This window comes from Gracilinanus agilis, chromosome 1, assembly GCF_016433145.1.
Source record: "Gracilinanus agilis isolate LMUSP501 chromosome 1, AgileGrace, whole genome shotgun sequence".
NCBI classification, from domain to species: domain Eukaryota; kingdom Metazoa; phylum Chordata; class Mammalia; order Didelphimorphia; family Didelphidae; genus Gracilinanus; species Gracilinanus agilis.
The window spans coordinates 92,370,172-92,383,391 of NC_058130.1; the positions used below are offsets into that span (position 1 = coordinate 92,370,172).

A 13,220-nucleotide genomic window follows, 5' to 3' on the forward strand; every position below is an offset into this window, starting at 1 on the left:
AGGCATTCTCTCAGTATTACCAGGTTAGCATTATGCGTATTACCAATGAGGACTTGTGCACAAGACATCACAGAGGTGAGTAGGCCTGGAAAAGGAGAGGGCCGTTCTTAAGAAGAGTGAAGGCTAGTGGGGAAGACAGTCCAAAAGCTGTAGGGCAGCCACAGAAAGTCCACAGTTCCAAAGGGATGGATCGCTGAAGGATTTAGAGACATCATACAAGCAAATTCCCATAGGACCCAATGAACCATAAAGAATGGAGAAGTACACACTGTTTGTACACAGCTTTTAACTATGGCTAGAATACAGGGACAAGCAGAGATAGGATGCATAACACAGATCTGACTCAACCCAGAAGAACCAAATTCTTTGTGTCAAAAACCTCCAAGCCTCCAAATACATCTCCAACCTAAACCTATGCAGAATGCCAGAAAGTTCTGCTGGGGGCTAAAGGCTGGAAGCCTGCTTAACCAGTAGCTGGGCTAAATCAGTAAGACCTAATTGACTTGGTCACCATTTGATTGCTTTTCCACAAAAAAGAAAGGAAAACCAAAACAAAACAGCCATTAAAAAGTTTATTAACTGATGCCTAATCTAGGGGGCCTCCTAAAGAGGCAGGGTTGGAATAATGACATCCAGTAGCTACCTAATCAAATGCAAACAGATCTGATTTACTGACAGAAGCAGGAATAGCCAAGCTCCTGGGCTGCCCTCATTAACTCACCTGCTGAGCTGAGCTGAGGTCCCCAATTAGAAATCCAAAGACGCTACACAAACACTTCATTTGTTTGGTCTTTGTTAAAACAGTAGACTCCTAATGAAGGGGCTGGCCAGGGAACCGAGGGAGCTAACCTTATAAAAGGCCTTCCCAGGTAGATTGGGCTCTCCACAAAAGCCACTCTTCTCTGAAGCATCTGCACTAAATTTAAGACCTCCTCAAAGGGGCAGGATGCTGGCCAGAGGGTCCATACGGAGGCTGCTGCTTGTCTGGGTAGGTCTGTGTGGTTATTGCTTTCTAAGGGCCGCAGTAGGTTTCCCCAGGAGTTCCTCCCGATGCACATTCATCCCAAGAAGCATGGCCCTCTGCTATGATATTGGCTATTCTGAAATGCGAATCCCCAATCTGCTGGAACATGAAACCATGGCTGAAGTGATCCAGCAATCCTCCAGCTGGCTGCCATTGCTAGCCAGGGAATGCCATCCAGATGCCCGCATCTTCCTCTGCTCCCTCTTTGCACCAATATGCCTGGACAGGTAAGGCTTTAACCTTTCTATTGTTTCCAAGGGAAAGGGCCCCCCTGGGCAGTCAATGAACATGTGACCCTATCTCCCTTATGCCCATTGGTTCCCCTTTGCCATGGGCCAGAAGGGCTGCACTCTTCTAGCTGCTGGGTTTGTGTGTTTGAGAAGTCTTGTGCAGTCTGCTGTAGAAAGAGAGACCTGCTCTCTCAGATCATCAGCTCCCAGCACAAAAGCCAGTCCTGCCCCAGCTTCTGAAGTACATAAGTGCTCTCCACTGAGGAAGCAAGAGGCCTGTCCCACTGAAGAGACGGGAGAACCAGCCACCTCCTTCTGCCTTGGATTCCATTCCAGCAAAAAATGACCAGCCGTCCCAGTGATCCCACAGCCAGAGCCCCTTTTTGCTCTCTGTGTTTTCCCTCTCACAGTGCAGGTCTCTTTCTGTCCTGCTGTTCATTCTTTTTTTTTTTTTTTTTTGTCTCAAACCCTTACCGTCTATCTTAGAATCAATACTGTGTATTGGTTCTAAGGCAAGAGTGGTAAGGGCTGGGCAATGGGGGTCAAGTGACTTTCCCAAGGTCACACAGCTGAGAAGTGTCTGAGGTCAGAACTGAACCTAGGACTTCCCATCTCTAGGTCTAGCTTTCACTCAGTCACCCAGATGCTCCCCTGCTGTTCACTCTTAAAGTCTTCTGTCACTGTAAAGGGCACAGGCCAATGGAAGATCACCCCTCACAGTCACCAGAAATGGAGAGGAATCGAAGCTTTCATCTTCTCCCTTTTGCTCTTCTGCTGGAAGTAATTCTGCTACTCCCACAGCAGCCTCCCTTTCAGGAAAAAAATGGATCCATATGCCAAAAGGCTTCTTAATTTATCCTTATTTCCAGAAAATGAAACCATGACATCAAAATGTAATCCTCTGGTGCTAACAAGAATTTCACCCTGGTAATGTAAAGTGCCAACAAGAGGTCCCCATTTTCCTCCCTTTCCCACAGCTGTAATTTAGGGATAGAAAACACCGATGGGTTCTGAATGGAAGCTAATGTACACGTTAACCCCCAGCCACCTGGAATGTTTCCCAGCCAAATGAACCAGGTATTCACTGTAATTCTGTCCAGTTTGACAAATGTTTAATAAAGCCATGCTGTAAGCACGACACTGTGCTAGGCACCAGAGAAAGTACAAAGTTTATCTAAGGTAATGAATGTCCCTGTCCCTGGAGCTTATGGTCTAGAGCAGTGGTTCCCAAACTTTTTTGGCCTACCGCCCCCTTTCCAGAAAAAATATTACTTAGCCCCCTGGAAATTAATTTTTTAAAAAATTTAATAGCAATTAATAGGAAAGATAAATGCACCTGTGGCCATCACCGCCTCCCTGGATTGCTGCAGTACCCACCAGGGGGCTATGGCGCCCACTTTGGGAATCACTAGTCTAGTGCATGATTTAATAATATACAATAACACATAATAAGTGAGATAAGGATAAAAGAGCCACTTCCCAGAAAGGTGCAAAACAAAGTGCTGCTTGAGGCCCAAGTGGGGAGTCATTCTTGATGACTTCATGGCTTCCCCAGAGAGCAAAGGCTGAAATGATATAGAGCAGAGCTCCCATTGTACTTTTCTCCATGGCCTGACCGGGAAGGGAAACATTCTTACTTCAGGAATTCCTGAGTGCCTCCATCCAAGGAAGACTCTGTGTCAGTATTTTTGTACTCCCAACATTTCCAGAGCAATGCCACACGGACCAGTTTGAGAAGTCATCTGAAACCCGAGACAAAGGGGGTCCCATAGCTGGATGGTGGAAAGGTGATGGAAACATCAGTATTTAGGGTCTGGGTGCTTATTGCATTACCACAGTTTAGGGAGGCCTTTTCTGACAGTGAATTGGCAAACATTTCTAGAGTACCAAAGTGGCATGATGGATAGAGAATTGGCCATGGAGTCAGGAAAACCTGAGTTCAAATCTTTACCTCAGACAATGGCTAGCTGTATGACTTTGGGCAAGTCACTTAACCTCGGAGGCCCTTGTTTTTCTCAACTATAAAATGATAATAATAGCAGCACCTATTTCCCAGGGTTGTTGTAAGAATTAGATGAGATCATATTTATAAAGTGCTGAGCACAGTGCCTGGCACGTAATAGGTGCTTACTAAACATGTCCTTCCTTCTTTTCACCTACTATGCCCAGAACAACAAGCTATGCTGTTAAATAAACTGTACCTACTTATTAAGTCTCCTTTCTCTGTACAATGGCCTTCACTGTGTGAATGAGAATGCTGCTGGATTTAACAAGTGTCCTGGTTCTCCTTCCTTTAGAATCATCTACCCCTGCCGAAGTCTCTGTGAAAGTGTCCGGGACAGCTGCGCCCCCATCATGGCTTGCTATGGATACCCTTGGCCAGAGATCCTCCAGTGTGATAACTTTCCTATAGAACACAGTTTGTGTATCTCTACAATCAGCGATGAAACAACTGAGAACAGGAGAAGTAAGTCCATCAGTCTCTTCTGATCCCCTCCATCTAGCATGGAGTTTATGACTACTACAATTATTTCTACTAAACACACATGCATAGAGAGAGTTTAAAAAGATGTAACAAAACTGTCCTGTGATTCATCTTTTGAATTTTTCTTTTGTGCATTAAAAAATGTTCTGGGGGCAACAAGATGGCTCACTGAACTAAAAGCCAGGCCTGGAGGGAGATAGGAGGTCCCAGATTTAAATGCGGCCTCAAACACCTCCTAGCTGTGTGACCTTGGGCAAATCACTTAGCCCTCATCGCCTAGCCTTTGCCACATGGATTGCTGGAGTGTTGATTCTGAGCTAGAAGGGTTTTTAAAAAATGTTCTGATTTTTTTTAATTTCCTCTCCCCAACCTTGTAACTAAGGAGTCCACTGGCCACATCTTGAGAAGGCTCCTCTAATTCTGTAACTCTAGGCCTCTGCCTCTCTGCCAAGAATTGGGGGCTATGTCTCAGCATTTCTTGTTGAGAGTGCTTAGTGGCAGCTGCTTTTGTTTTCCCTCCTTTATTATTATGGTTATCTTGACAGTTGTTCTGCCTCTGCTCATGTCACTCTGTGCAAATGTTGCCATATTTCTCTGCCTACATCATATTCTTCTTACATCATATACATTTCTTATGACGCAATTAAATTCTATTATATTCACATGATACATTTTGTTCAGCCATTTCCCAATTTATAGTCCTCTATTTTGTTTCTAGTTCTTTCTTTTTCTTAAAAAACTCTTATTTTCTATCTTAAAATCATACTAGGGATTGGTTTTAAGGCAGAAAAGCACTTAAGGACTAGGCAATTGGGTTTGCCCAAGGCCACACAGCTAGGAAATATATGAGGCCAGATTGAAAGCCAGGATCTCCTGTGCCCAGGCCTGGCACTATCCACTGAACCACCTCACTGTCCCCCTTCCAGTTATCAAGCTAAAAAAAAAGGAACCTGCACCACAGCTCTGTCCACTAAGTCCTGTACAATGCAGAAGCAAGTCCCCCGGGTGTGACCTTCTCCCAGCCCTTTTTCCATAGCCAAGGAGGATGTGGGAGTTAGATGCTATGTTGCTGGTTACAGAGAGAACACTGACTCTCAAGCTGACCAGTCTGGCACACAGTTCTCTTACAGCTGAGAACAATGACTTACAGTGGTATTCTCCCCTTCCCCCACCAGTTCCTCGAGCCAGCTGCCAGGACTGTGAGTTGGAAGAGGCAAGGTCGCCTAAGGAGGTTCTGGATACCTTCTGTACTAGTGATTTTGGTGAGTACAAGGGTTGTGGCATTCCTCATTGCCCTCAGCAACCATGACCTTCCCCTATGCAGACTGCTTAGCAAATGAAGGTCAACACATGCCTTCTAAGTCCCCAGCAACATGCTAAATACCTGTGAAAAGATTCAGGGCAATTCATTTGAAGGTGATGTTCAAATGCCCAATTAGGTGTCATCAGAGAGAACTTTTAGTACTTTGAATCAAAAGTCAGTGAAAGGAAAAAAGTCATATCCTACATGGCAGAGCAATGGCCCCTCTGCTATCAAGTAACAACAGAGGTGAAGCTTGCCCATAGGATATGAGATTTCCTATAAAGCCAACTACTGACCCAAACTGAGGCGTATAGAAAAGTTTTTAGTTCATATCCAAACAACTGAGGTTCTCAAGGAAGGGAAAGTTCAAGCTAATCTAACCCAATAAACATTTATTAATTGCCTAGTACATGCAAAATACTGTGAGAGACACTGGGCAGGTAGGCAACATTAAGGTTTATATGCTAGGCAACGTGTCCTGGGGATACAAATACAAGCAAAAAGAAAGGAGCCTGGCCCTTAAAAAACTTCCATTCTAAATGAGAGAAGACATCCCATAAAGGGCTGGGGATTTGTCATGGAGATGATGGGGAAGCAGAGCCAGGAGAATGAAGGGAAGCTGGTCTGGGCCTTTCCCAAATGGGAGACCCAAGCAGAACTCATTAATGAGAGAAGGGAACCAACTGGGGAGATGGAAAAAAAAAAGGCAAGAAAAAAACGTATCCCCAAGGAATTTACTTCCTTTGGATGCGAGGGATGAAATCCATAAACAGATAAGAATATTTATTACAATATGAGGGGCAAGGAGAAAGTCCAACCACTGAGGGCATCGGGAGAGGCTTCTAGTAGGAAGAAGCACAGTTGAGGCAGAGATAGTGAGAGGATCCATTGCCAGTAGGCATTTCCAAGAGAGACACATTTCTTGCACCTCTGCAGTGGTTCTACCCAGTTCTGGGCAATTAGGTAGGTTACCTAAAGCAGTTTCATGGTAACAGGTAGGCTATGACCAGAGAAGTCTCAGGGCTGGTAAGAAGTACAAAGAGCCTGCTTCAAAGCATATGCCAATTGCCAACTATTCATGCCTTAATCTGAATGATTCTTTACCCCCCTGCAAATCCTTTGCCAAGGATCCATCCATCCACTGCATAGGCACTGCTCAGGATCTTTTGATACTTGGTATGTGCTATCATCTGCCATTAATCTGTTCCACTTTCCTCTACCACATGACCTGCTCACCTCTTTAGTCATGTAGGTGTGCTATCTTAATACTATCTTTCATACAGTTCTCAGAAACAAGCCAATATTGATAACATGTTTCTGCCTCCTTCTACCTAGCTCTTGTTTTAAGTTAGAGGAGAAGGAAGAAGGGAAAGTTAATTTGGTCAGCTATTCTAGTCCTTTCTCAGTTGTCAGTCTAACCACTGAGATAATTCCAGTCAAAAGATAACTCAGAAAGAAACCTAGAAAACTTGAGAATAGAAGGGCACAAAGAAGTGGCCAACAAGGGAGCTTGGCAAAGCTTTAGGAGGAAGAGAATACAAGGACACATATCTACTGGGCCTGGAGATCAAGATTTTTGTTTTACCTATTCCAGCTGTGAAGGTCCAGATCTCCCGGAGGAATCAGACCTCATCCAGCATCTTTGACTGTGATATGGACTCCCGGTTGGAGGTGCTAAAGCGTGGGCCCCTGCTGCCAACAGAGGTCCAGCCCAGATTGAAGCAGTGGCTGGAGTGGGATGCTACCTGTGTGCACAACCTCATGCGGGGCACTCACACAGGGGCCTACATAATCAGTGGAGAGGTCCGGGGCAATAGACTGGTGGTTAACAAGGCTTATGCCTGGAACAAGAGGAATAGGAACCTGCATCTTGCAGTCAAAAAGTGGAAGCACCACCGGTGCAGACAGTAAGAAGGCTTCACTCTCAGGAGAAAGAAGTGAAGTCAGATGCTTCCTTTATTCTGGCATAATATACTTTTTTGGCCTAAGGACCCTGATTGGAAGCTAAACTTCTGGCAGGAAAGATATCTTACTTAGATCTCTAGCATCCGATTATTCGAGGAAAAAAATGACTTGTTGATTCAGTTCTTGTCTATGAGGTACTTTGGGAGATGCAATGCAATCTTCCTCTTGTCCTTCTGCAAGAAGACACTGCATTTCCAATTCATGCAGGTAAGGTGGAAGATAGACTCTTCCCAGACAGAAGCACAGAGTTAAGTGATTAGTTAATCAAGACTCAGCTGGTTGGTCCTCCCACTGACACAAGAAGGACATTTCAGATGAAGTAAAAGGAAACACAGTAAAAAGGTTGATGGGTGTGATCCCTTGGCACTAGGTATGATGCAAACTAGCTCCTTAACAACGAAAAAGTTACCTCCCCTGCTCTATTTCTCCTGTGCTGCTGCAGCCTCCCCAGAGCCTTTGTAGTTCCTTACCTTCAAGACCCCATCCTTACCACATTTCTTCACTGGTGGGGCAATACAGCTCTGAAAGTAGGGAGAACAGAAATGGTAACTCTGGCCCTACTGCACTCTGACCCTGATAACCTGCTGTCTGCTGGGTGTGCATTTTTTGAAATCTGAGAGCATTATGAAGATAGCTCCATGCTTAGCCTACTTAGTGCTCTGCAATCTGAACACACTACGAACACCTCAGAAAGAGCCCCAGAGATTTACTTGGTAGACCTTTCTGAACCTAGAATCAATATGCCAAGTTCTCCAAATCAGAAGGATATAGTTTTCTTGAACTTTGCTGAGTACTAAGACCCTTACTGGAAACACTTTAAAAAAGACCTCTGGGATAGTCAATGAGACTTCCATGTACACAGCCAGGGTAAGCTGCTTAAAACCTAAACTAATATTTACACTCAAAATCTAAATCTGTTACTGTTAGCTCTCTAGGATTTATTATGAGTACAATCTTCTCACGATATTTGTCGAACTATATTTGCTTAAACTGCAAAGTGGGGAAGGGAGAGGAGGGGAGGAGGAGGAGGAGGAGGAGAGAGAGAGAAAAAGAGAAAGGAGGAGGAGGAGGAAGAAGGAGAAAGATCTGCTGATCTTGTAATAAACCAAAAGATTTTAAAAATAACTATTTCTTATAAATTAATGATAATGATCTACAATATTTAGGAAAATAAATAAATACATGACCCAGTAAGAAAAGCATTCAACATGCCCCAGTCAAGGGCCCTTGTAATTCAAAGGACAATGGAATGAGTTGGGCATGTAAAGAAGTGAAACAAACTCCTCACAAGAAACCCAGCCAGAGTACATGGGATGGCATATGGGCATCAGATAAATAAATTCTAGGCTGTTCTTGAGAAGAAGATGCCTGCAATTTCTAAACAGAATTCTAAAAGACTAAGCAGGGTTAATTTTATCTTTATTTTTGAAATATCTAAAGTGGAAAAAAGCAACTCCTCAGCACCAGGAAAATATAAATATTAACCCATTAGGTATTTATTAGTGCCTATCAATGTGTCAGGGTATATAAATCATAAAATATAATCCTTGCTCATAAGGAACTGATCACCTCAATCAGGAATAGGGAAGATTTTACAAGGCACACTGGGCTGCAGGCTTTGATAATAGTGTGAAATGGAAAAGGAGGATCTAAAGGCTAAAACTGAATATGTTCCTACGATAGTAAGAGTTTTTAGATTATATAAATATTTTTCAGGGAAGTGATGGCAAAAGTAGGATGAAGTGGAAAGGGTTACACTTGGAGTCATATGTCCTGGGTTTAAGTCCCAGTTTGAGCCATTTAGTTAATGTATGTATGACCTGGGGCAAGTCATTTTACTGTTCTGACTCAATTTCTTTATCTGTAAAATAAGGATAATACTATTCCCATCACTGCTCTCCCAAGGTCACTGTGGAGGTCAAATGAGATGATTATACAAAGCACATAAGAACCTTGACGTGCCATATAAATACTGGCTTTTATATCTTTCCTTTAAAACAGAAGTTTTTGTTGTGCTCTGGGCACATCCCTGGATAGTTATCTGCTCTACCATCTTGTCTTTTTCTTTGGAATTGCCACAACTCTTTGATTCCCTGGATAAATACTCTATTTTATCTCAGCATCAGTATTACTAGAAAAATGAGCCTCAGTGACTAGCATGCTGGGAGATTTGGTGCTGAGAGCAGCAGGGTAAGAAAAAACTGAAGAGCTACACTACACCACTGCCATCAAGGGGGCATTGAATATTGGGCACTGGATCATCCTCTCCTCCTGTCTCTTTTTATTGCTAATAATATACCCACAACAGGCCAACAAAGGATGGACTCAAATTCCTCCTGACACCAGGTTCCAGGTTGTTAGAAGTTTCCACAAAAGCATTACTTAGTTGTGGTCAAGAAATCAACCATTTAGACCTTTTAGGGCTGGAGTAGCCCCATTTATATTTTCCTCTCTCCAGGCTTATTCTCCATTCTGTAGGTCTCAGTGGGCTAGAAGCCAGGGCACATCACCGCTGGGTTTCCAGATCAACTACCTTAATAGGAAATTTTTTAGTAGATTATACCTAAAGACCAAAGTTTTAAGCTGAAACATTTTCAACATGACTGACCCAGAGATCTCTGCTGTGCTATGGGGAAGAAGAACCTATAGGTTGGGAGTTCTCAGCCTGGTCATGGTGTTTGTTCATTCTTTTGTCTATACCCCTTTTGCAGGACCTTCTGCATATCTGTAGGATTTTCTCTCCACCTACATCTTAGCCAACATCTCATAGTAGTAAACCTACAACAGAATGACTAAACCATTATAAAAAAACATTTCAATTAAAACACTGATGTTATTTCTTGAAACAGTTTCAGATGACACATGGGTCCAAGTATATTCCCCAAACCTCTGATCCCTCACAAACCTCTGATCCAGTGGGGTAAAGGATGTGCTCAGACCCATGGGCTCCTGACAGCTGCAGATCCCAGCTTTGTCCTGAAGTCCCTGGATGCAAAAGGCCAAGGCCCTCTTGGTCACTGCTACCAGAGCTTGCCCGTAAGCCCTAGCTGTAGGAATGATTGTTGTGAGGATTTCAGATACGAACCCAGTGGACATTCCCCCTTACCCTCAGCCCTGACAAATGGCTGAGGCTTTGAAAGAACATCAGGCCAGAACATCTGTGTTCCTATTCAGGTCAGAGGAGGGAGAAGGAGTAATGAGACATCCATTTAGCTATTTGTGGTAAAAATACAAATGTCACATAATGCCAAGAGTTTTCACAAGTTCCTCATCAACTTCTCTATTTAACATTCTATTCTATACAATCAGATTGAACACTCAAGTATTTGTAGTGCAATGAGTGAGAAGTATTAGAAAAGTTATTTTAAAAGCACTGTGTGTTAAGAAGTTTCTCCAGGAGGGTTAGACAGTAAATGATGAGCCAACCAGCTTCAGTTCTTAAAAGGAATCAGCCAGCACCAACAGTCAATTAGCAGGATTCTGGGATGATAAGCTAACATCCTGGAACTGGAGCTGATTTTTTTACCAGCCTGCTTTTTGTCAGGCACAGGCTGTCCAATGGCCACTATCAGTTAGCTACTGGTGTAACATCATCCATGAAGATAGAGGAAACAAGAGACCACAATTAAGTTAAAAGGGCAGGCTCCCCAAAAATTCTCTGATTTTGGAAGTTCACAGAAATCACTTTTTTTTCACTCAATACTTAAGTATTGGGACAAGGAACAATTTTAGTGAAGTGTCTTCATTTTAGCTGTTAATAACTATAATGATCCAAGGGTCACTTTGTATAAAGCAGTAAGACTAAAGATGGTGGTGCTTGCTGAAAAGTTTAAAAGAGAATTGACACTCATTTAAAAAAAAAACAACTTTCATCTTCTTAGCACAGAGAATTTACTTTCGTGATTTTTGGGGGGCTATGTATGTGTGGAGGAGGGAAGGAGGGAAAGGGAAATCAAGTTGATATAAATGTGAATTTTTAGAACTCTTGGACTGAAATTTATGCTAGTAGTTTCACAAATCGAAACTGTGACAGGCCCATTGCTGTAGGGAGTTTTGTTGGTATGTCCTTACCAAAGAGAAGAGGCTTCAAGCTGAGGGTCTTCACATCATGTATTTTGTTGGGGATCAGCTCCACCTTCTGTTTGTAGCCAACCTGGATAATAGCACATTGGGATCGAATGAACCCCTCAGCCACCTGCCACCTCCTAGGTTCCAAAGCCCCCGGCACAGTGTTTTGTCCATACATTGGACTTTAAGGTTTGCAAAGCACTTTACATATGTTATACAATTAACAAATATTTGTTGGAACTTAATAGAAAGTCACAAAATAGGGTTTACTGACAGCATATTGAGCAAAAGGCTATGGGGGACAATTTAAAACACTACTGCAGAAACAATCTTGGAAATAACCTTATTTCTCAAGGGCTGGTGGGATTGACATTTCCTGGGAGCTAAACATCATTTACAAGGTAATTAATTCATCTTCTTAGAGACAAAAAACTCCCTTGGAAGAAGTCAGAGAAACAGAAGCTTCAAAAAAGCAGAGAATCAGGACACTACCCCTCAAAATCACTACTGGCCCCATAGTCTTCAGTTTCATGTAGAAAGACAGACATATTAACTATCTATACTATCTATCTATATATAAAATATCTATCTATGCCTATCTAGTTTATGTATAGTATAATTTATGTGTATATGTGTACACACACACACACACACGCACGCACACACAATACCTTAATACCTTTCAGGCCTAATTCAATTCTAACACTGCAGCTGCTGGATGGGAGGAGGGGAAGATGAGAGGAGAAGGCCTGGTCCAGATGTCCTCTGTCTTCTCCACAATCTCATCCTCACACTTAAGAGGGGGCCAAAGTAGCAGAGTGAGGTGAAAGAAGAGATAATCACTGGATGTGGAGTGAGGGATCAGAATTTAGATTTTGTCTGTGACCTTGAACAGTTCCCTTCCTCTCTCCTGGCCTCAGTTTCTCCATCTATGAAGTGAGGAAGGGGCTGCCCTCTGAGGTCTACTTTCTCGATCCCCAGATCTGGTGCCTTCTTACCTTGATGCCCTCCAGCCGGGTGAGGGGTGCTCCGAAGAGAGCAGGGGCTGGAGGGGCAACGGGAGCCCGCGGGGCGGGGGCGGGAGCCGCGGGTCCAGGGTCTGGGGACACCCCTTGGCCAGTCGCCGGCCCGGGGCCGGACGAGTCGCCGTTGCTGTAGTGCACGAAAAAGAGCAGCGCTAGTACGTTGCCCAGGTAGAGGTGCACGAACACCATCAGCACCAGGAAGTAGGAGCGAGAACAGATACCGCGGTGCTTGCCCCCAGCCAGGCCCGGCGGGGCCAGCGGGGCCTTGGCCGTGACCTCTCCATCAGTCTGCGGGCTCAGTAGCGCCCAGGGGGGCTTCGCGGCCTCCTCAACTTCGGGCCGCGGAGCTGCCGCCGCCATCGCGCCAGTTCCTGCCCTGACTGGGCGAGGATGTGCTGCGGAGGGAAGAATCTAGCCGCTAGGCCGCGGAGGCCGGCGGGGGCGCCCGGGGGCCCCAAGCCCCGGCCCAGCCACGGTCGCCCCTAGTAACCCACTGGAGCAGAGAAGCGGAAGTGGCGCTGAGCTAGCGGGCACGCGCTAGCCTCCCCACTCCTTTCCTCCCTCCCCTCACCCCCTCACCCTCCCACCCCCGTCTCGCGATGGTTGTTGCTAAGAAACGGGGCAAGACTGAGGATGCTGCATTAGCCTCCCCCGCCTCGTAGTTGCTAGGAGATAGGGCAACCCCGAAGATGCTACAAAGCACTCCCTCCTCTCTTAGCCCTTCGCCACACCTTCGCATTAGTTGCTAGGAGACGGATGGAGGCAGAGGATGCGGCAGAGGCACTGGAGGAAGGCTGCCTGTGTGGGTAGGAACAGGCTAGTTTTCCCAAGTGTATCCCCAGTGCTTATGTCTAGTAAGACAAAGGGATCTCATTGGCTTCGGGAACAAATATCAAACGACATATATAAAATATTTAGCACATAGTAGGCATTTAATAAATGCTTCCCCTAGCCTCCTCTTCCTGGCTGAGAAAATTCTCTCTACTGATGTATTCTCCAGGAAAGTTGCCCAACTACAACAATTTCTTGGTTTTGAGGCAGGCCCTACCATTTCATTTCAAAATTAATAAAATTTTCGTTCATTCATAGTTCCTTACAAACACACCCTTTTGCTGATGTC

The 13,220-nt window shown here is 44.5% G+C and overlaps 2 protein-coding genes across 2 annotated transcripts in view; one reads left to right on the forward strand and one right to left on the reverse strand.

The window, feature by feature from the left end:
* The window catches only part of P4HTM (prolyl 4-hydroxylase, transmembrane), a 30,718-nt gene extending 18,258 nt beyond the window's left edge, over positions 1 to 12,460 (reverse strand). Inside the window, exons 1-2 of the mRNA XM_044656965.1 lie at positions 12,074 to 12,460; positions 11,079 to 11,160 (exon numbers count right to left, since the gene is read on the reverse strand). Of these exons, the coding sequence (XP_044512900.1) occupies positions 11,079 to 11,160; positions 12,074 to 12,460 (469 nt within the window). The remainder of the gene's footprint in view (positions 1 to 11,078; positions 11,161 to 12,073) is intronic.
* LOC123230796 (secreted frizzled-related protein 5-like) lies at positions 947 to 6,953 on the forward strand. The gene is made up of 4 exons (XM_044656966.1): positions 947 to 1,251; positions 3,552 to 3,721; positions 4,915 to 5,001; positions 6,637 to 6,953. The coding sequence occupies exons 1-4, from the start codon at positions 947 to 949 to the stop codon at positions 6,951 to 6,953; spliced, it is 879 nt and encodes a 292-aa protein (XP_044512901.1).
* Positions 12,461 to 13,220: the final 760 nt, after the last annotated feature.